This window comes from Anopheles moucheti, chromosome 3 (genome assembly GCF_943734755.1).
Source record: "Anopheles moucheti chromosome 3, idAnoMoucSN_F20_07, whole genome shotgun sequence".
Taxonomy (NCBI): domain Eukaryota; kingdom Metazoa; phylum Arthropoda; class Insecta; order Diptera; family Culicidae; genus Anopheles; species Anopheles moucheti.
Genome location: NC_069141.1, coordinates 76958215 through 76981894, shown reverse-complemented (window position 1 = coordinate 76981894; position 23680 = coordinate 76958215). Strand labels below are relative to the sequence as shown.

The 23680-nt window shown below is 41.1% G+C and overlaps 2 protein-coding genes across 5 annotated transcripts in view; one reads left to right on the top strand and one right to left on the bottom strand.

Annotated features, from left to right (window-relative positions):
• Positions 1-7660: 7660 nt before the first annotated feature.
• Positions 7661-9003, top strand: LOC128304606 (phospholipase A1-like). Its single transcript, XM_053041812.1, has 2 exons — positions 7661-7721; positions 7788-9003. Exons 1-2 carry the CDS (start codon positions 7661-7663, stop codon positions 8933-8935), a joined length of 1209 nt encoding a protein of 402 aa, XP_052897772.1. The 3' UTR covers positions 8936-9003.
• A 1375-nt stretch (positions 9004-10378) lies between these two features.
• LOC128305199 (RNA polymerase II elongation factor Ell) overlaps positions 10379-23680 on the bottom strand; it is a 32592-nt gene continuing 19290 nt past the window's right edge. For 3 of the 4 annotated variants that reach the window (XM_053042538.1, XM_053042536.1, XM_053042537.1), the window contains exons 7-12: positions 23409-23621; positions 22600-22734; positions 21542-21730; positions 20895-21069; positions 20736-20809; positions 10379-20652 (exon numbers count right to left, since the gene is read on the bottom strand). In XM_053042538.1, the coding sequence (XP_052898498.1) occupies positions 20550-20652; positions 20736-20809; positions 20895-21069; positions 21542-21730; positions 22600-22734; positions 23409-23621 (889 nt within the window). In that variant the 3' untranslated portion in view covers positions 10379-20549. The remainder of the gene's footprint in view (positions 20653-20735; positions 20810-20894; positions 21070-21541; positions 21731-22599; positions 22735-23408; positions 23622-23680) is intronic. The other variant, XM_053042539.1, reaches the window with a different exon arrangement.

Below are 23680 nucleotides of genomic sequence, written 5' to 3'. Positions count from 1 at the left end.
AATCGTTTCAACCGAAAATTGTAGATTCGGCTGTAGATTGTAGATCCCTATTTCCAGATGATCGTCGTTATTGATTGTCACTTACGATTTCACTGCGCCCAAAGCTGCGGTTCGCTTTCCCTCTGTTAATCCGTTAAAACACATTTCGGTGGCTGTGACGCTTAAACAACCGATAGCCTTTTGAGCACCTTCTGTCAAAAGATTATACTGGTTTCCGGTGTCAAAAAAGGGTGATCAACTCTTTGTCTCCGATCTTCATGGTGACCGTTCCTCCTTTATCACCACTGATTAGATTCACGTTCCCCGAAGCACTCGGGTTTTCACTGCACACCCTAAAGCATGGTGATCTGCTTTGTTCGGACAATTGTTTCTCGTGTCCATTCAGATATTGCACCAATTGCTCCTTGACTACGAAACGGCTCCTTGATGGGACGAAAGTCTTGCGCATTTGCAGCACTGTCGACTTTAGGAATACATCATTAATCAGGAGGCTGAGAAGGCTTTCTCCCATCACCATGGGAGATTTCCTGCATTATTTCGGCACATCCTGGCAAGGACGGAACAGTTCGCGTTTTGACGCTGCGCACAGCATCCGGTACACACGTCGAACGCGCAGCAAACCGGTTGGTAATGTTACCCAACCCAAATGTGCTCAGCAATTTGGATAAGAAGATTGGCACTGGCACTGAATAGCATGCAGCAACAAACCCTATTTTGTATTTATTTACTTTCATAGTTGTAAATGATAACAAGGCAAGGCACATACCCATATATACCCATAAATTCAATTTCTTTGGTGACCGGAATGTGAGAATTAAGGTTTATAAAAGAACATTCCTTTCACATTCCTATCAAACGCATTAGAGTGTGGGGGAAAAGGCAAAACGGATTCTGCATCTCTTTCGTATTTTGTGCCGTTCCGTCCGTCGAAATCGCTCCAGAAACGGTGGAATTTTTGGTTTCCAACACCAAGAGAGCATGATCAACGAAGAGATAGCACAAATTTCCGTACCACGTGGTATCATTTCATTTAACTGTACCCTTCCCTCTACTGATCATAGCGCTTGATCCGTCAACTGATCTTTCATCTCTTTCCGTTCGTCCAAACAGTACAGTGCGTAACAAGACTGTACACAAGTTTATTTTTGTGGAAATAACAATGAGGAATATTTATGGAATATATTTATATATGGAATCCTTTCAAACCCCCGGACATTCCACGACGACAAGAGATATAATTATTGCGAAATAATCGAACAATAAGCAATGAATAATCTTCGGAAATAGTGGCACTCCATGTTTCCTGCTCCTAATAATTAAAAAACTTACCTGCTGTAGAGTTATGAAACGCACTGTAGGAACTGGATGGATGAAATGAGACGGAGGATTCTCCCCACAGTACCTGAGCTATTTGCTCTATCGATCGCTCTCCGGAGAGGGCCCTTGTTTGATAGTATGTGTAACTAATAGCCAATAGTAGAAGATCTTTAACTGATCAATAGCATCACAGCGCATGATAACGTGAGCAACCATGTACAAGCATGGCGGATCCTTGTGCGGATCAGATTGATGTTATCTCCTTTCGTGGATGCTCTCTTGGTGTCAGAAATCACAAAACCGGTCGCTTTTGGCGTGTCCGATCGCATACGCGGAGAGACTTCGACGAAAGGAAAAGCGCTTAAAAATAATATGCAATGACGACTGAGATGACCGTGACTCCTTTAGCTCTTGTAAGCGGGACACTAACCACTAACGGTGATTAATTCTTTCAATTTCTTTAATTTCTTTGAGATTGTCATCAAGAAGAAGAATAACCATGTGGGAATTCGCTACATTTCCTTCACAAAACAGCAAAAATCAATCCACTTACTGTTACTGGAAGCTCCGTTTGCTCCGTAACATGTGGTGGAGGCAAACAGTACCGCGAGTTAATCTGCTGATATATGTGATATATGATATTAACATCTATTGTACTGCTCTTTATCCGTATCGTCGTATACTGAGCGGTGTCCACGTCCCTCGGGCACCAGCTCAGCTCAGCTCTGCTCGTCGGTATATTAATGCAAACTGTATATTCAGTACAAAACCACATGCAATTATGAGGCGCGATCAGCATCTGCTGATCAAGCCTAACGCTTTCTTCTAAACGCTTTTACGTACTTACGTGTTTATATGCAGTATTTTGTGGACGGTGTTTTTGTGTGTTTATTAAAAGTTTGTTTAATAGTTTGATCTTCGGATTCGTAGTTGAGTTGCGAAAAGGGATCAACGGCGGATCAAACGGTAGACGGAGTAGATGGTCGCCTAGGGTCTCGCCGTGTTCGAGGCCCCAAAATATGTGTGTAGTAGTAAAAGTTATATACATAGGCCCCCTCTCCTTATGCTAGAGGAGGCCACGAAGGGTACCACAAGAGGCCCCTGGCGAAATTTGACCGCGAACTTCCCGTGGGATGATTAAAAGTGAGTTCAGGAGCCCCTTCGTACAGCGCCTTTAGCTTTGCTTTCATCGTTTTTAAAATTAGAGGCCCCATTTATAATTCCGCCCTTTACCTCCAAGGGGATTGATCCTCCACTGCTCATTGCGATAACTGTTTATTTAAGACTTCGAAGGTAATTTCGAAGTGTTGTCTGCTGAACAAGAACGAGAGGCTTTGTTTATCTGTAGTTTGATGTGGAGTAACATCGGAAATACCGTAGAATTTCATAACAGCGGAATTTTACACCACAAATGATACTTCCTGCCAAGAGCATCCACGATCGCTACTGTTCGGTAGAAGGCGCAACTTCGAAAGTCGTGTTTAATCGTAAACATAAAATGAACCACGTGGAAAAGAGCTTCACTACGTCACTTTCAGAAGTCGCAATTATTTAATCAGCAATGCAAACCATTCAAGACCTTCTCTGAACAAAGGTATCATTCCCCCGCTGATGCGGCTGCTGCTGATCGATAGCGACGTTAAGGTACTGGTAGAGCTGATCGAGTGTGTGTTCGTCACGTCCATCACGGAGTCCAGCCGGTGTTGAGGTTCCTGCAGCAATTCGATCCACGTTCTGCGCACGTACAAGCGGCAGCTTGACTTTCTCTACCAAACCCAACACGGCGTTGATGAGACATACGAGAAATGACACCGTGCCAAGCATCAGCACGGGATGCAGCAGTACGAGAAGCTGCAGTCCAAGTAGCCCTTGCTGCTGTTGGTGATGATGATAGGGAGGATACAGTGCGGTAGTTTCCAAAATCTCCGCAAGTACGTTGCTATGGTGTTGCTGTTGATGGGGATAATGAGGGTGTGGTTTCCAGTCCCATTTTCCGCTGTTGCCATGGTTGTAGTACAGCTGCGTCGGTCCGTGCGGATTTGTCCCCCAGTGTGTTGTGTCGTCCCCGCCATGATGCCACTCGCCATAGCTATCGTAGTAACGTCCCGGTGTTAGCAAAGATCTATTGGGGTCGTCTTCCGTCGTTACAGTTGCAGGTGAGTAGCGAGTCCGGCGTGGCATATCATTCGACGAACGCTTCCGTGTGGGAATCGTCGGTAACAAAGTGGTCACAAACGATGAGCTGCCTTCGCGTTCTTGGTTCTGCCCGCTAGAGGTTCCTTTTAACTGAACGAGCAAACGATTGTTGTAACCCGAGTGTGCCACCATCTCATACGGCGAAGGTGGTTCCGTGTTAAGCAAAGGTTCGGGTACGGGAAGTTGCTGCTCGTTGGACATTTTAGCGATAGCCTTCTTCGATTCACCGTCACTAGGAGGAAAATCCCCAACAGCACTGGAGAGTAACAATCCACCCAAAAACACAGCCACCAAAGCGATGGAGTCTCCTCCACATCCATGAACAGAAGAGGAACACATTTTCACCACTTTCGTACACTGCGCAATAAGCCGAACAGAACTAGTCTTTCTCACTGAAGATCACTGCATTTTATAACTGACTTGGAAGCTACGATCTTTTGTCAACAAGCTCCACATAGTCACGGAACAATTACAGCCCATTCGCCTAAAGAATAGATCTTACTAAATGTACACCTTGACAGGTGCATGACAACGTTTCAACACAGCCATATAATGGGCTGCATTATGAATGGTACAGGAAGAAAGAAAGCCATCGGACAAAAGCATGCTGCTGCAAGTGGAATTGAAAAATAAGAGTGAAATTCCGCCATTTTTATGGCATTAATCTGGCCCGTTTGGAAATGTAGGTCATTTTAAAATCTTCCTACTGCAAATAGGAGTCACGAGAGTAGACAAAATGCTGACAAATTTGTCAAGTGACAAAATCAGCTTGTCTACGGCGAAAAACCACTATACCGTGGCAGCGGTATACCCAGGGCCTGCACCTACTGAGATCAAACGGGCTAGGGCCTAGGGCCTCGCCGTGTTGGGGGCCCCAAGAAATGTGTGTAGTAGTTGTATACATAGGCCCGTGGCGAAATTTGAAGTTGGAAAAAAATGCCCCGGAATCGGCCAGCTTTTTTTCTCGCATAATGGCATTAATGACGTCTGCCTGTCGATGTCACATTCCTATCAAACGCATTAGAGTGTTTTGCCATCTGCAACAGTGGTATTGAAAAGCGGATAGTTTTGTAGCCAAGATCTTCGACCCTCTCGGCATGCTGGGTCCAACGATAATCGTCGCTAAACTATTCATGCAGCAACTATGGTCGCTTAAAAAGGATGGAAGGCAAGGGACTGGAATAGCGAACTCCCATCGCACTTACAGCATGAATGGTAGAGGTTTCACTCTTCACTAGAATCACTTCGTGATTTACGCATTCCGCGCTACACTTCACAACACTCGGCTACAAATGTGCAGATACACATTTTCGCAGATGCATCACAAGTGGCGTATGGTGCTTGCTGCTACATTCGGGCTGAACGCATAAAAGGAGTCACGGTTCACTTGCTTACAGCAATTGCAAGCGCGAGCCAAGTATTACAATGGTCGATCAGTATCCCTAAAAGAAAACCAACTGGTGATCGTCAAAGAAGACAACCTGCACCCATCCTTGTGGGCAATGGGGCGTATTATTTCGGCACATCCTGGCAAGGACGGAACAGTTCGCGTTTTGACGCTGCGCACAGCATCCGGTACACACGTCGAACGCGCAGCAAACCGGTTGGTAATGTTACCCAATCCAAATGTGCTCAGCAATTTGGATAAGAAGATTGGCACTGGCACTGAATAGCATGCAGCAACAAACCCTATTTTGTATTTATTTAATTTCATAAATAGTTGTCAGTGATTACAAGGCAAGGCACATACATACCCATATATACCCATAAATTCAATTTCTTTGGTGACCGGAATGTGAGAATTAAGAAGGTTTATAAAAGAACATTCCTTTCACATTCCTATCAAACGCATTAGAGTGTGGGGGAAAAGGCAAAACGGATTCTGCATCTCTTTCGTATTTTGTGCCGTTCCGTCCGTCGAAATCGCTCCAGAAACGGTGGAATTTTTGGTTTCCAACACCAAGAGAGCATGATCAACGAAGAGATAGCACAAATTTCCGTACCACGTGGTAGCATTTCATTTAGCTGTACCCTTCCCTCTAGTGATCATAGCGCTTCATCCGTCGACTGATCTTTCTTCTCTTTCCGTCCGTCCAAACAGTACAGTGCGTACCAGAACTGTACACAAGTTTATTTTTATGGAAATAACAATGTGGAATATTTATGGAATATATTTATACATGGAATCCTTTCAAACCCCCGGACATTCCATGACGACAAGAGATATAATTATTGCGAAATAACCGAACAATAAGCAATACTTAATGTCTTCGGAAATAGTGGCACTCCATGTTTCCTGCTCCTAATAATTAAAAAACTTACCTGCTGTCTAGTTATGACACGCACTGTAGGAACTGGATGGATGAAATGAGACGGAGGATTCTCGCCACAGTACCTGAGCTATTTGCTCTATCGATCGCTCTCCGGAGAGGGCCCTTGTTTGATAGTATGTGTAACTAATAGCCAATGGTAGATCAATCTTTAATTGATCAATAGCATCACAGCGCATGATAACGTGTGTAAGCGTTATCGATGTATCATGTACAAGCATGGCGGATCCTTGTGCGGATCAGATTGATGTTATCTCCTTTCGTGGATGCTCTCTTGGTGTCAGAAATCACAAAACCGGTCGCTTTTGGCGTGTCCGATCGCATACGCGGAGAGACTTCGACGAAAGGAAAAGCGCTTAAAAATAATATGCAATGACGACTGAGATGATCGTGTGCTCCTCTTGCTCCTGAAAGCTGGACACTAAACACTAACGGTGATTAATTCTTTCCATTTTGCTCTCTGTTGTCCCCCAACAAAGATTGTCATCAAGAAGAAGAAAAACCATGAGGGAATTCGCTACACTACCTTGACAAAACAGCAAAAATCAATCCACTTACTGTTACTGGAAGCTAACGGACTGTGATATATGATATGTGATATTAACATCTATTGTACTGCTCTTTATACGTATCGTCGTATACTGAGCGGTGTCCACGTCCTTCGGACACCAGCTCAGCTCCGCTCGTCGGTATATTCATGCAAACTGTATATTCAGTACAAAACCGCATGCAATTATGAGGCGCGATCAGCATCTGCTGATCAAGCCTAACGCTTTCTTCTAAACGCTTTTACGTACTTACCTGTTTATATGAAGTATTTTGTGGACAGTGTTTTTGTGTGTTTATTAAAAGTTTATTTAATAGTTTTTTTTTCGGATTCTTGGTTGAGTTGCGAAAAGGGATCAACGGCGGATCAAACGGTAGACGGAGTTGGTGGTCGCCTAGGGTCTCGCCGTGTTGGAGGCCCCAAAAAATGTGTGTAGTAGTAAAAGGTGTATACATAGGCCCCCATTCCAAATATGATGATTCAAAGTGAGTTCAGGAGCCCCTTCTTACTGCGCCTTTAGTTTTGCCTCATTTCAAGGGCTTCAATGCCCCCCAAATTCATCGTTTTTAAAATTAGAGGCCCCATTCATAATTCCGCCCTGGGCCTCCAAGGGGATTGATCCTCCACTGTTCATATTTACTGCTTTCATCAAGCTTTTCAGTTTAGCGGATTTTTCAATAATGAACCAGTTAATATTGAAGTGACCGATGATAACATTAATTTTCCTGAAGTTCAAAAACCTTTCGGTCTCATGACTTTCAGAGATTATGACCAACAATGGTTGGACTCTTTCTACTGTCTTACAAAAAATAGACGGAAGTCCGGCCAGATTAAAATTTAAAATCTCTCTTATCGTCTCAACTCCATCCCTCTCTGCTGTTGAGGAGTCAGACTCACGAAATTTTTACTCATTGTTATCAGTACCAGATGCATTATCGATGCACATATGCACACCCCACTAATCGTGTATCAGCTTGAACGGAATGTAACGTACGCGGAAGTGAACTATACGAACGAGATAAGGAGCCAAAATAACGAAAGATCTGTACGGTGCGTTCAGATCTCCCTTGCAGTTAGGACACTTATCGTTCCGCGTACTTATAAAGCGACGACGACGCCTAAAGATCGACAGCTTCGAGTCACGCAACGTTAGTTAACGCGTGAAGAGTGATCGTACAGGTCATACTTTGGTCGTCTGGTCTGTCATCAGGTGGGCATTATAAAAAAAAACCCTTCGATCCTTTGATTCCGATCGTCCACCGTGAATATGATGGATCTTCCCTTAGCGTTACTGCTGCTGTTAGCGGCGGTAGCTATTACAGGCCGGAATGGTAAGTGTAACCAACAACTGGGTTATGTGCTATAATAATCTTCTTACAACGGTCACATCTCTTCAGTGGCAGCCTTGTCCATCCCCGCGGAGCAGGAAGTGAACGATCCGGATCTGGATGACATGGAGTACGAGCGAGACAACGGTGGTGATTCGCTTATTCCACAGCCTATGGTGATGCGGACGGATTTTGGCGAACCGGTACCAACGGTACAGATACCGAACAAGGTGGGCGAGTTTGTGACGATGACGCGGATGGACGTGCAGGAGTTGCAAAGCAACGCTACCTACTTCGAAGCCAACAAGTACGTCCAGTGCTATCTGTATCGGGCAAACACCACCGAGAATCGGTACGAGTTTCACTTCAACGGATTAAGCTCGATCGAGCAGGCCGGGTTCAAACGCGGCCTACCGACGGCGATCCTAGTGCACGGTTGGCTCGGCAGCTCCGAGTCTGTGGTGATTGATCCGCTCGCCAAAGCACTGCTCGCACAGGAAAACAAGAACGTGATCGCGGTGGATTGGGAAAAGGGAGCGAGCACTTTGCTCTATCCGATCGCCCGGTACCGTGTGCCGAAGGTTGCCGCACTAGTCGCCGCCCTGATCGACAACCTGGTGGTTGGACACGGCCAGGACGTCAATAAGATCGGCATCATCGGGCACAGCCTTGGGGCACATATTGCGGGCATTGCCGCCAAGAAGGTACGATCAGGCAAGATTGGTTACATCGTCGGGCTGGATCCGGCTTCGCCCCTGTTCCGGCTGAAGAAGCCGGACGATCGGCTCTCGGCAGACGACGCCCAGTACGTAGAGATTATTCACACGAACGGCAAGGCGCTCGGGTTCTTCACCAATATCGGGCAGGCGGACTACTACCCGAATGGTGGCGTGCGACAACCCGGCTGTGGCCTCAGCTTTACCTGTAGCCATTCGCGATCGGTAGACTTCTTCAAGGAATCGCTCAAAATACGCAACTATTACGCCCAGCGGTGCGATGGCCTGACGAACCTTGGCCCTTCCTGCACTACCGATCGAACCGTGCTGGGCGGGTTGGTGTGGAAATCGGCGAAACCGGCCGGCGTGTACTATATAGCGACCGCCTCCAACGAACCATTCCTGCGCAGTAGCAGCGGAGTCGGTGATGTGAAGCCAACGTCCATGATCATCTCGCTGCTAGCACTGTTCATCACGTTACGGTGCAGGTGGCAGAATTGAAGACTGAAAACGCATCATACACCTCACCGTTACCGGGTTCCGATCGTGTTCAATTCTCGGATTGCAGTGGTAGCTTATTGTTTACATGCCCTTTGCATTGTTGGGCAGATTGCATTACCGAAAGTGAACTCATAGCACACACACTTCATAACTCTACCCTTGGAAGCGATGGGGATGGTCAAACAATTCTTATCGGACCCAATCTACACCGGAGCAAGGTTTGGTTTGCTTACACATATTTGCGCTATATTTTGGGAGTGGATGGTAGCACCAACGAAACGCGCTGCGTTACGGCGATGATGATGATCTCGATGTGACTGTGTCTCCCTGCTGTACGGTTCCTACAGAGACAACGAGTATAACGTAGAGTGTGTGCAATAAAACAAAATCTTGCCTCCAATGAATTTATAGAGGGATATTTGAGAAAACACGACAATTCTACACGCCCCAAGTAGGGTGCGTAGGGTGGTCCACATGCTTCGTGCTAGTCCCAAGTTGAAATATGGAGTGATAGCGTTGAAGCCATCACCCAACTGGTCCGCCAGAGTAGGTACAAATTGTAAAAGATAGTCCACATAACCAGTTAGACTACTAATACTTTAGTTTTCGGGCTCTATTCATGCTAGGAGAGCCTCTCCCTTAGTACTTGTTCATATGGCACTTTTAATCCTTAAGATGCGTTGTTGCGTTACAGTTGGATTTTTGACGTCTTAGAAGAAGTCTGTCCAATCCTTGGTAGATTCCAGGAATATTCATACTTAACCTGTTATTTGCAACAATTGTTACATCTACCCACTCTTAACTATTTTGGAGTGCAAGTAATCAAGCTATGTAACGTCATGTGAAACGATACCATACAACCCATACCTGGTTATGGGAACGCTTTAAGATGTTGACAAACAATGACATAGACTTATACTTATATAAATGTTCTTATATTGTACACACTCGTATGATTTACTGACAGTGTTTGATACCGTCGAAAAAAAAATGAAACAAAAGGGTTTGCTTCAATCATTTTTTTTTTGTATTTTTTGAATGCTGCTTGATATATAACAAAGTTTTTTTTTCACATATTTTCAATTTTTACATAATATATGCATGTATATGTATATATAATAATATTCATATAATATCAATTACACCAAAAATATGCACAATTCTGTACCTCTTTCTTCCGCTTGCTTTCATTCATTTTTTTTTGTTGTGTGTGTTTTGTTTCAGTTTTGCTGATTTGCTGCATCTTACTGCTAAAAACTAGAGTAGTGGTTTTGAAGTAATAGTAATAGTAGTAGTTGTTTGTTGTTGTGTAGTAGCAGTATTAGGAGTAGTAGTAATAGCATCATCATCATCATCATTATTACATCATCCAACCGTACAGAACCGTTACATTGTCAGACTTAAACGCTTAGCGTTTGATCGCCATCCACCTCACATCCAGCGTTTGTGTGGATCGTTTTCCTTCTAACTCGCTCTTCTCTTGCTTGTTTGTTTTTGTAAATGTTTTTTTTTGTTTGTTTGTTGTATTGTGTACTGTTTGTTTTTTACATATCATGATCGATTGTATGATTTTATTGTTCATCCATTCGGTACCCATTTATGGATGTTTCTCTCTTTCTGCTTGCGTTCACTACTTTACATACAACTTGCAATCTTACACTGTGTAATTGTTGTTCATCTTTCGTTCTCGTACTCGTACTTCACAACTATGTGCGCACGGGCGCATTTTAGTATCATGTTTGTAGTGTTTTTGAATTCAGTTTAGGACGCGTACGGTCACACTTTCATTTATGCTCATTCCGTTTTACTAATCGTAAGCAAGACTTTTGATATTTTGATTGGTTTACATAATTCACTGAAAAATGCATATTACACTCTGTTCTTCTTTCCTTGTGTGCGAGAGTACGGGTTGGCCCCGTCCCTTTTTCGCTGTCATTAAGCAATCTTCGTTGGAAGTGATCGATTCACGCCCGGTGCCAAACACTGACGCCGTGTAAGAGAGTGACACACGTGTTGCACCGATGCACACGTGTCTGCGGTACGTGTACACTAAGAAAAGGCAATCCATTCCATTTGAGAGTGTGTGTATGTGTTTCGTGCGGATTCAAAATCCATTACCGTTAGTGGTGTTTCGTTCATTGATGTTAAGCTTTGGTTGCTTTTCACAATTGGGAGTTATATTCGTAGTATTCATTCCGACAGTTAGTGGTGGCGCATAAAGGATGGAGAACATGAGCTTTGGTTCAGCGGTTACCTTTCAATTTAACCTTCATCTTCTTCAGTTGACACACCTGTTAAATGGCGTCAACGATCGAAACGATCAAATTTTCCCAATCCACTGAGAGAACCTTGGCGTGCAGCAATGGAAATGGTCGAAAAGGTTCCGTTTTCGCGACCGTTAGTGGTATGCAGTTGCAGATTCCTTCTATACAAGACGATGAAATAATTCTTTGCCGCCTTACTTCTTCGGCCATTTTCGGTACGTTTCCTATATTCCTAGTAGTTCAGTCGTAAGGTGTGTGCCTCCGGTGCAAAACAAAAGGCCATTTCTGTACGTTTATGGGCGCGCGCGCATTTTGAACCGAACTGTGTTTCACTCATTCACTCACACGTGGTTTGTTAACTTTTCTCCAATACATTTGCCATGGGGGAGAGTTGATCAACTATTAGCAATTTGCAAATGACGTTCTGAAAGGGTGTGCTAACATTTTCCGTCATTTTATCCTTCAAATCATGCGAGAATATTGGAGGATGATAAAAAATGAAACAAATAATGGCTAAAAACCACGCGCTCAATACGCGAACAATTTTAAAATCCACAAATGCGCAACTACCTCGAAATCGCAAGTGTGTTGATCCCTCTCGGACGAGCCTAAACGTCATACCACTTAAAAATGTTCGTATAGTAGCACTGAGTATATATTCAAAGTTCAAAACTCGATGACAGTTAGATTAAGTAAACACAACCTTAGATTTTTGACTTTTTTAAATCGTTTCTTCGCAAACCTCATCGGTGCGTGTTTTTCTTTTTGTAAAAATAACATAAAAGATCTTTCTTTTTTCTACCACAATCTACCGTGCCCAAGTTTTTCCCAATCGCAAAACAATAGTAGTGAAACACAACAAACACAAATCGAAATTGCTCACTACTATCATCTAGTGAGGTGCATACTGTTTAGGTATTAAAAAATGAATGAATTTAAATCTCCAACGTGAGATGAACTCTTTTGTGAATTTACTCACCCCTAGCGACGGAAATCACTCAGGAGATATTTGAGTAATTTTAATGGATTTAATTCTTCGCGATTACTAACAGCTCACTCTTAGCGATTTAGGCTACTTATGAGACATTCAACGCATTAGTGAGTTGCTAATCTCATCTAATAATTTAAATTCCAAATCAACCCTGTCAAAAGTTGAATAACTCACGCATGATTCATATCACTATGAGTCAGTTGGGCAATGGGCCGATACATGTTAAGGGCCTTCCCTAACTTGTTTCATTTTCCACATTTAAATTTCAAGGCGCTACGTGAGTCACTCACTCGCTCACTCACTCAGATTTAATTCTCTCAAGTGAATTATCATTCCCCTCTCAACTACGAAACTTGGAGCACGGAAACACTGTAACTAATTATTTGACAACAACAAAAAAATACAACTCAATGCTTAGCAACAAAGTTCCTACAGAGAGGACAGAAACTGTTATAGAAATAAGTCAGTCTTTAATTTGTTTTCCTTCTTCTCCTTTTCACTTGTGTGTTACTACTTCTTACTTGTTCCATTTTTTGTTGCTAGCCGGCACCACATCGGTGCACTTCTCTGTGCTATCTGAAATCAACCACTAGCTGGGGTAAAACATAATGACACTTTTCTTTCGCGCGTTTTCCAATGGCTACTACTAGGCATACACACTACACACAACTGTCAAAACGAACTTTTCCTTCTGTTTGCGGAATTATGCTGAGTCGCGCTGGATATTTTAGGGCAAATGGTGTGGGGATTGTGTCTGTGTGTGTGCTATGGTGGACGCACATTATAATTCCCCACAACACGCAGATGAAATGTGGCTTTGCGCGTATAACTTCATTGCTTTGTTCAATAAGTACACTTTTTTAGTCACAAATCATTATTGAGAGCATCGCAAATTCGCATCATACGTGGAGGTGGCGGGGGTGGTGGGTTTTGATTGAATCGAACAACATTCGCCCATTAATAATCACATATACAACTAAAAACCGTTAAACATGTTGTGTTTCTGTTTAGGTCTGGAGGAGCGCTTAACCTCTGGCAAGGTAACGAAAGATTCATGAAATTAGTAAGCAACACATCACGTGCTTTTGTTTGCATACTTATGCGTGTATGTTTACAAATTTTCAAACTATTTATAAGAGAATGCAACGTAAGTTTGAGTGTACACGTGAACATGCACACAATGACATGGCTTTGGCTCGCATTGTGTTCCTAACTGCACGAACTGCAGACTCTAAATCTTAAGACAGATCGGGGTTTTACGGGGGTTCTAGGGGTTCATCTAAGGAAAGCGGGGTTCACAACTTGGCATGAGAGAAAGGCTGTTTGAGATGTGTTTGGTTTTGTTTCAACATGTCCGGTATAACTTGCTTGCTAGCTGCCTACAAGGGGATAATTGTTTTTAAATTTCTGCTCCTTCTACGATTCACAGGCTCTTGATATAGCGCCATTTGTCGCTGATTCTTTTAATACATCATGGATTCTACTTTTTTTTTCGCAGATATGGCTCTTCTCTTCTGCACTGCTTTGTTTTACTTCATTTGATTACTTAATTTTTTGTCTGTGTGATATTAAAAATAATTATTTCTTGTTTGATTTTGCTTCTTTTAATCTGTTGCTGTTACACTATATACACAGTGACGTGTGTAATATATTTGCTTCGTAAATATTTCACCCACTACTTCCTACTGGGTATTTTTTCCATTCACTGTTCTGACAATCTGCTGCTTGTTTTCATCCATATGCTTTTTTGCTTTTGATATATTTGTTTTGCAGTTTAAAAAAACAATTTGTTTCTTCGTGTTTTTGGTTTTGTGTTGTTGTGCAATTTTTGAGTTTACACATGTGTGTTTTGTGTGTTTGCTTAGTTTGTTTGTTTAAACGTTATTCTACATTGACATTGTTTCAAACATGGTTACATTTTGTGCAGAAAAGAGAATGCCACCACTAACACGCCAAAGGGGGTCAGAGAATATTGACTTGTGGTAAAACGGACTTCATTTCAATCGTTTGTATACTTTTTTCTTGTCGGATTTGATTTTTTTCTTGTTAATGGAGAGGGCTTTTCATTGCTTTTCAAGTGTTTAACTTGTTGTGTTGTTGTTCAAACTAAGTATTTATACTGATTTGATTTCGATTTGCATGTTATATGCTTTTGCTATTTGTGGTTTCACTTTTAGTTTACTTGCTTTCACACAAATCCACATCTTGACGATGAGCTGGCATTGTGTGTATCGAAACAAATGAACTTAAATTAAAAAATAACACGGAACTTCCTTTCGCACTGTGCTAAACATTTGAATGCCAAGACACGGTAAGAGTAAAACAAAAACAAAGAAACTCATACACTTATAACCAAACACCTACTAAAGATAAACGTTAACGTCGCCTTTTTTTAATGATTAACGGAGCAAACATCATTGGAGAACCAGCTCGAATGAAATCTTAAACCTTCTCGTTTGTGGTTATTTTGCTGTTTTAATGCCATCCTTTCTGTGTTAGTACGTGCTGTACTGTCTCCTAATTTTGGTAACTTTTAGCCAATTTTTGGTCCCCTTAATAGCTGCAAAAAATCTATATTGCAGTGCGATTGTGTAATAAGCAATAACAAAGATTTGTAATGGCTCGCGCACCGCGGTTTTGTGTGTGTGTTTTCACAATCTTCCATTCCATATGTTTGAGGTGTCTACTGGCGATGGCAATTTGCTGGAGAGTTGACAGGAAGTATTTACAAAGACTCAAGTGATACACCGTATTGCCAACTTTGTCGGTCTACTGAGCAGTCCATTATGGTGCAGCCTCAGTTTTCGGTTCCTTTAGATACAGTCGCGATTTCATGAGAAGTAGCATCAGTTCTCTTGACTTGTTATGGTTTTCTTTCTCTTTGTTGTTTTGTTTTATGATTTACTGACGTGTTTGCGTTTTGTTTTGTTAAAGGCATGCATGTATACATCAAGAAGCGGATTTTGCTTTAAATATAGTTCCTCTCACTTTCTCTTTCTTCTCTGTCTATATAATTCTGCCAAGCACTACGATTGCTTTCTATTGCTCATGCTTCGTGTTTCGGTCCGAATGGTTAGCGTACGTTTCGGGTTCTAAGCAAGTATATCAAAGGCTAGGTGTCGTAATATGTCGCACCCCGCGTAATATACATGATATTTGTAGGCGCACAACACGTGTAATAAAAAGAAAAAGAGGATTTTTTTTAAGTAATTCGGTAGCGCAACTTTGGAAGTCGAATTCAATTTCTGCTAACAAAAATTAAGGGAAGCACAACAGATTTCTATTGGGGTTTGCGTGCGTTTGCGTTTCAGAAGATTTCTTATAATGTTTGACAACATGAGTGCGTACAAAACGCAACACATTCGAAGACAATGTACAATTTTTCGATCCTTCGTTTATATTATTGTCCCTGCAAGTAACATTTTTGTTTAGTAATAAGGAAGTTCCAAATGCAATTTCTGTTCCGGAGCAGTAGTAATCGAATAGAAATGAAGAAAGTCACAAACTGGTCGTTGCGAGTGTTAAATCGTTATGCTTTTACAATCATCTGCAACTATAGCCACATACATATTGGTACTGTCGTTGGTACGGCTTATAAAGTAAAATTTTTGAAATGCTCTTACCACATCTCCGCGTCCAGTATTTCCACCTCACAAATCACTGTTACAGTAAAATTGCTCTCTTTGGCAAGATATCCATCATTTTCGTTGCTAAACAGTTCTAGTTGTCCTTCACACGACACCGTCGGTCCCGTTTTCGTTAGTGGACCACAAGCTGAGTTTACTCCTTTTGCGTCGTGTTTTTCCCTAGCTCGAACGCTTTTAAGCACATCAAAACACCCTCGTGGGGATTTCTGTTAGGTAATCTTACTGATGCTTCCAAAAGTCACAACTCATTCATTGTGAGCCGATCGTACGTTTCATTTCGTGGCAATTACTTCGCCATACGCCAGAGTTCTCTCAAAAATTTGTTTCACTTCAACATACGGCACTGGAAGGAAAGATTAAATAAGATTTGTTATTTCAAAATTTTCGGCACAACTTTTTTTGTTTTCACGCGCTACGCGTGCTAACGTGGATGATAACAAATTTGCACTTTGCTTCGGTTTTGTACGCCTGTTATTGATCGCACGCGTGCTATTTCCCGCCGTACTCCTCTCTCATTATCAGTCTGTTGTGTGTTTGCAATTTAAATTGGAGCCTAACCGTGCTACGCGCTTATTGTTGTGACAGTCTATGCCATACGTTGCACTCCGTACGTGTACATTGTTTCATTGTACAATCGTACAGCTGGTGTTGTTGTTGTGGACATTAAATGTATTACGCTGTTCTGGACGAGCTACGTTTCTATCGGCTTCATGATCGGTTCCTGGTTTACGGATTCAAACGGGCGGATAACTAGGAAGGACTAAATGCGTTAACAAATTATATTCGCTTCGCTGAAAGTAAAATCTCTTGTTTGCGTGGACCGTAATGCTGCAGTTAAGCTGTGTGTCATGACGTTTGAGCCGGATTATTAAAATCCTCCTTATGTTTTTCTTCTTGTAAATCGTATATCGTTTGCGTTCTGCATTCATAGACGGAGGAAGTTTTTTTTAAATGTGATTGTATTAAAAGTACTACCAACCCCTTACGGTCAACACATACGGACGCGCATGATCAGAAGGATTTTTACGAAGACTGAAGTAGTGGACGCTCACGGTATGTTTCTTCTTCATCTTTTGTCTGGTCTGCTTCGTTCCGTGTTACCTAACTGTTGCAGTCCGCACACACATACGTGTTTTGTATTGAAACACTTCGTATATCGTTGCAAATTATGTATGTTTTTAACTGTGGCAATTGTTTTCCTTGTTTAACGCTGCAACGGGCGCGTGTTACAGCTGACGGAACAAATAGAAAGGAGGGAATGTCTTGCTACCAACCAGAATCAAGCATTCTTGGCACTTTGTGTATAGTAGTAGAGTTTTTCTTTTACGTTGCAAAATTTATGCTAAATTCACCCATTATTTTTTAACGACAATTTAAACCGAAACCCAAATTTACAAAACAAAAAAAAAAGAACTTTTTGACAATTTTGTATTGCAACTTTCGCCACACCACGTTAGTTCGATCGGTGCTTACAACGGTCGATTGTTGCTACATTTTGATTGAAATGTTTTGCATTGTCTGATTGCCGATTTTTCGTACCTTTCTAGCAACGCTTCTCTTTTTTTTTCACGCAACACACACGCCTCTCTCACATCTTATTAGCTATTCATTGTTTTCGTCTTTCAGTCGTTGCCATATCATAGCTTAATTTCATTTCTAAATAAAACAAACTGTAGTGTTGTGTTCCTTGCTTCTTTCCTCACACAGAGGACAAAGTCTTTCTAGCCTAACATTCGCTGACTGTACGTGGCACGCAACATTTTAGTGTAACTAGTGTCATTAGCGTTGTCAAATCGACCAAATCAATACGCTTCCGCATATAGAAACAAAAGGATAAAAAGAAAATTGTTCATCTACTATTTTTGTGCAGTAAAATGGCGGAATCAAGTGAATGAAAACGAAAGAAAACCTAATAAAAACATATATTAAAACCTTCGGAACAATAAATTATTAAACAATAAGCCAGTTTGAATAAAATTGTCGTATAATACGAACCGCAAAGCAATTAGAACGCAGAAAAACGTATTATTTAACCATTGCACAGTTGAGTCATGAAGTGGTTCACTTTTAACGGGCTTTAAGCTTTACTTACATGGCTTCACCAACCACTAAACAAACTTGCCGGACGCCCTCATCAGTAAAACAAGAAGAAGAAAACAACAAAATTTTGAACGTAAAAAGAAATATAATTAAATTCAAAACTGTTGGTAACAAAGTGTGATGATAATCTAATTATCTGATAATATAATATTGGTCGGAGCGTTAATTCGTAGGCGGTGTTTATCAAGTGTTTAGATGAACGATTTTGTGTGAAAATTTTGGATGTAGCCTTGGTTTTTCCTCTTAAAAACCCCCGGGTTTGATTTACAATTTTGTTCTCCTCAGTAACAAAAACAACTTGTTGCGCGTATGTTAAATATGTCATATCGCTTCTCGCTTCTCTGAACTGATTCTGGCCACAACATCAACCATGGCACACACACATTTTGGCCAGTAATTTTGCTACGCCCAGATAATTTTGCCAGCTGCTGGTCTTATTCCTGCGTAGTTTTTTGTTGTGGGGGGGAAAAAGGGAGAATTCCTGCAAGATGTTTAAGTAATCCCCTCCTTGTGGCAATCTAATGCAAAACATTACTCTCAACATGAGTTTGGCGCGCACGGGTGTTGCTTCGTGTGTTTTATAGAAACGATGTATTGCGGGGGTCGATGTGTAATTACATGTAATGCGTATTATTTTTTCCTCGTTTACAGAGTGTGGCACTAATATCTCTTTTTTGTTTTAATTTTTTTTTTGAAATTCTTCAGCATTTCTCCCTACAAATCTGTTTCTATGTATATACAACAAGAAAAACAAGCAAAAGAAACAAAACTAGAATTAAATTGAACGGATGGCGCGCGCGCTTTGGGCAGCTTTACGTGCAGATTATTGTTTCCTCCTTTCTGTGATTTTTGGTAGACAATAAGTTCCTTTTTTCTGGCTCACCACTTGCCAATAGTGTTGCGCACATGATACTTTTACTCATTGTTATCACTACCAGAAGTATTACTAATGCACATATGCACACTCCACTTATCGTGTATCTGCCATTGAATATGTACAATCGTTTGTTTACGATGCCTTCAGCTTAATCTGCACTACTAAATCAATATTTGCTAACTGTAACTGTGTGTGTGTGTGCTTTTGCTAACACGAGCGGTGGCGAACTGTCACTTCACTATGTAGTGGAGTACACTTTATCTGACTCGTTCATCATCATCGGTTCACACTTTGTTGCTTTATATCCTTACAGCTAAACAATCAATAACCAATTAACTAACGGAACAAACAAAAAGGAACACTAGTTAACTAAATAACCTTTTACACATTCCCAAGCCTGTTTATGAGCGCCGCTGCGCAGCAGATTTAAGATACTTTTTTTGTTTCCTAGTTTTGCTTTCTAACACTTCTCACTTTTTAGCATGTTGTGAACTTAATTGATAAATTACGTTACTTTTAAACACTTCCTGCAGTTACGACCACGGCGTACACTGCATAAAACAGGATCAACCTCAATCGAGCGTAATAACTATATAGCTTCATACGTATCTCTACGTGGATAAGTGCATTCCAACATACACACACTGAGGTTGTTTGTTCCAGTGATAATCTCCGACACTAGCTAGATACGAATCCGGCCTATACGATCGCACCACACTGAAGCCACACTAACTTCAGGTCAGGGTGGGGTTCAAACATTATTAACGTTCCGATCCAATTTCATCTGAACTGCTTTCTTTGTATTTGCACATTGAAAGCAATATGCATTTTTGTTTTCATGACATGGATGATTCCGAGATTTTGGCAAAAGGTTTACGTAGTTTACCTAGGCGTGATTTATTTAATGAATTATGCATTCCAGGTTCCAGGATAGGCAAAACACGTGGACACGTGGAAAGTACTGACTACCGTGCATATAAACCAAGTAGTATAGTATGGCAAACATTGTCTTCCAGCTCGGTATGCTAAACGTAACAGTCCACACACCACAGAGAGATACCACCGATACGAAACAAGGCCGTTCCAGTTACAATAGTAGCTTTGCTCACTACAAGAAAATGGGTGTAAACAATGTGTGTTCCATGAGGCATCAATCTTCTACGTTCTTGTGATTCTTCACTCATCCATTATTAGGCGTCAGCAGTAAAGTGATTAAACAAAAGATTTTCTGCCTGATTAAACCAGAAGTATAAAAAAAAACTTTTAGAAAAATATAACGCACTTGTATCGGTTGACATATTGGGACAATATATCGACATACGGATGACTGCTTGAAGTGGAATTAAGCAGCTGCTAAGTCGTAAATGCTAAAACAGTTCATGCACAATAGGTTCCAAATTTAAAGGTTTTAGCACCGATTCAAATATTATACAAACTCCTTTTGAACAGTGCACATGCTGTTCTGAATTTGTTGATTTTGGATTATTCGTCGGAACACTCGCAGTACACAGTTTAAAATTCAACAAACTTGTGCTTTTATCTAACGCTTCTAAACTATGAAAAAAACCGATGCTGTATGAATGGTTGATTGGTTGCTCTTCCGGAAGATTCACGAATAGGTGTGGTTAGCGGTACAGTGCGCGGTGAAGATTGACTGATTGGATCCCGTCGAAATAAATAATGTCTTTTTTTTTCAACATATAAAATACAAACGCTTCATGTGTTTCAACAATCGTCAGTAATTCTCCTGCGGCCTGCCCGAACCGTTCGTTAACGAAGTATCGTAATCACGAACGAGTAGCTTGATATGGGACAATTTCTTGTGTAGATAGTTAAACCTGCAATGGTACGTAAAAGTGTTACATTAATTCCACGAAACAAGATAAATACTTTAGAAAACGCATCGTTTTTTTTTACGTACCGCTCTTTGTCCTGTTGAAATTTAACATTTTTAATACTTTTCTCGTATTCTTTCAAAATTTTCATTTGAATTTCCTGTAAATGAACAATTTAAATTCACATCGTTAAAACGAGTCCACTTCTCCTCCGGTATTTCGTTCGTTTTGTGCTGCGTGCGTACCTTGTATCGTTGCGTATCTTTCGGTTCGTGGAGCAGATCATCTTCGTACTGAGCAAATTTCCTCGAAGCATTCTCTAACACTTCATGCAGTCGCCGGTATTCCTTGTATTCGTTGTCAAATTCAGTCTTGTATCTACGCCGTTGCTCAACTGATGTTATCCTTGTGAATTGGTTCCTAAAAATCAACAGCAAAGAACCACACTATAGCTTTACAGAACCCCATCACTCATTTTCGAACAGATTTGCACGCAATCCACCAAAAACAGAAAGCTACTTCATATGCGGATTATTAGCTGGCCGGTAATTAATTTCCGAAATGTATATTGTAACATAAAACATGTATTAAAACACAGTCCTGTAATTACCTATGCTTTGTTAGTTAGTTAACTACATTTACAGTAAAACTGCACCATATTAAGCAATTTTAAATAAAGCTAAATTTGTATTACATGTAGATGGTATCGAGAGTTTTATCAACAGTGAAATGAAAACAACAAACAACAGCAGATGGTCAAAGATGTAAAGTGTTTGGAAGGCGGTACAAAACATAGCTAATAATATTATTTTCCTTTTACTCGAAGGGAATTGGAAAGTGTTCATTTTAATTGGACAACAGTTGGAGAAGGACACTATTGAACAAGCCTTACACAAAATCATCTTCTCCCCCGCCGTTCATCTGCTGCGCACCGTCCAGATAGCCGGTATCGAATGGTTCCCGTTCTGCCTCCGTCTCACACACTGACGATTCTATCCGTTTGGCAACATCGTTCGATACGAGTGAGTAACTCAAACTAACACCATCTTCCGTTTCCTGGGCGTTAGGCGTTAGATTAGGTCTAGCAGAAACGAACCGTTGTATTTTTTTCCAAAGGGATAAATAGAAGAAAAAAGAAACAAAAGCATATACATATCAATCTTAACGCTAAGATTGTGTCGAGAACGTTTGTCGAAGGGTGATAATGAACTGTAATGTCGGAAACAGGTTGATGTATCGTTTAGATTTCGTTAAGCAGATGAAATAGAACAGCCGTATGGGCTAACATTACGTGTTAACCTGCTTTATGAAAAAAAAAATTCTATCTATTAAATGACCGAAAATAACGAAAATTTGTTGAACTAATTTGAGACCGAAATGGTAAATGTAGAAATATTTCGAAAATAGTTTCCACATGCATAGTATAAAAACACCAAAAATGCCCCAAAAAGCTTCAAATCACATTGCGAACAGTTGTTCACCTACGATTGCAGAATGTTAGAAGCGGACGTATCCAACGTTCGAGAACGGGATACTCGTAGAACATATGGCTTAAAACTATTTTAATCTCTATTTTGCTTAAATTACGAATAACTTTAACTTTGAATAACCTCTGCATAGTTGCAGAACGTCCCGGTCAGTAAGTAAGCCCCTTACACCTTCATAATGTTTAATTAAACCAAACCCGAAATGAATTATTTTCGATAAACGCAAAAACAAAATGAGAAAGCATCATTTATGTGAGTAGAAATGACCCAATAAAACTGTCATACTTAACAAAACCACCAAAACAAAAGACCAACAAACAAAAGGTATTCAGCACAAATTATATGAATAATTGAAAAAAAAAACACAATCAAACGGTTTCGAAATGACCGTCAGGATCGGAGTACGCAGATCAAGAAGAGATAAGGGATCCCTTTTCCTCCGTCGTACAACACCAATAATTACCCGTAATAGTGCGACGAACGTATGGAATGATGATGATGTTGGTGGTGGTTGTGGTGGTGGTGATTGTTGTGATCATCTTGTTCCCTCGATCGTGGATTCATATTACTACTGTCTCTGGAATCTGTAATGCCGCGCCTACTACACAGACCGATTTTGATACGTTCAAGAAGATCCCAGTGTAAGAGACAGCAAGAGGAAGATAGTAGACAGTAGGCAGGAGGACGTGGCGATCATGTAGAGACGAGAGACCACATCATTACACACATTTGCATTGTATCAGCAGTGAAGCAGAAGAAGAAAAAAAGAAAGAAAATCCCAATGTATAGCTTATGCGATTTCTTCAACTTATGCGAAGTTTTTCAACAGTAAAAAATTATACAATTTTAAATTATCCTTACGCACAATTTGTAGTGAAATAGAACGAAAAATTAGATACAATCTGAAACCCCATACGTTGTGCACAACACGAAAGAGGGCAACAAGCAAAAACGATGAAATGATAGTTATCGCATCATAATTAACTAATAAAGGGGTCTATGATACATTAAACTAATCTTATTTTTGTATACGTTTTGACGTTGGGGGAATTTAAGGCTAGAAGATTCCCATACAAACTGACCAGCAACATTAGTCTGTGAATTTATGTTTGGCAATCTTCCAATCAGCTGCTCGACCCTTGATTTCTGCGATACGGTTATTCCACATAACAGAAGCAAAAGTTTCGAGCATAATTCGAATATTTGAGGTATAAATTCTTGAGATCCCTATAATAGACCCCCCCAAGGGCGTTGTTTTTAACCACCACCTACCTCGTATGATCCGAATTGGTATCTTTCTTGTAATGACTGATGCGTTGCTTTTTGGATGTGGGTGTTGAGCCGATTTCTTCACTACCGGCCAGAACAGTTCGTTTGGTACCCGATTGTGGACTGTTCCCGTTGTGTGTACTGGAAGGGCTCTGACCGGAAGTCGACGAGCCACCATCGGAGCTAAGCGGAGGCGTCAAATTTTGAGGCCTTCTCCTATAAGATAGCCCAGAAACATGTTAATTTTATCGTTGTTCCACCGTTTTGTCTGTCAC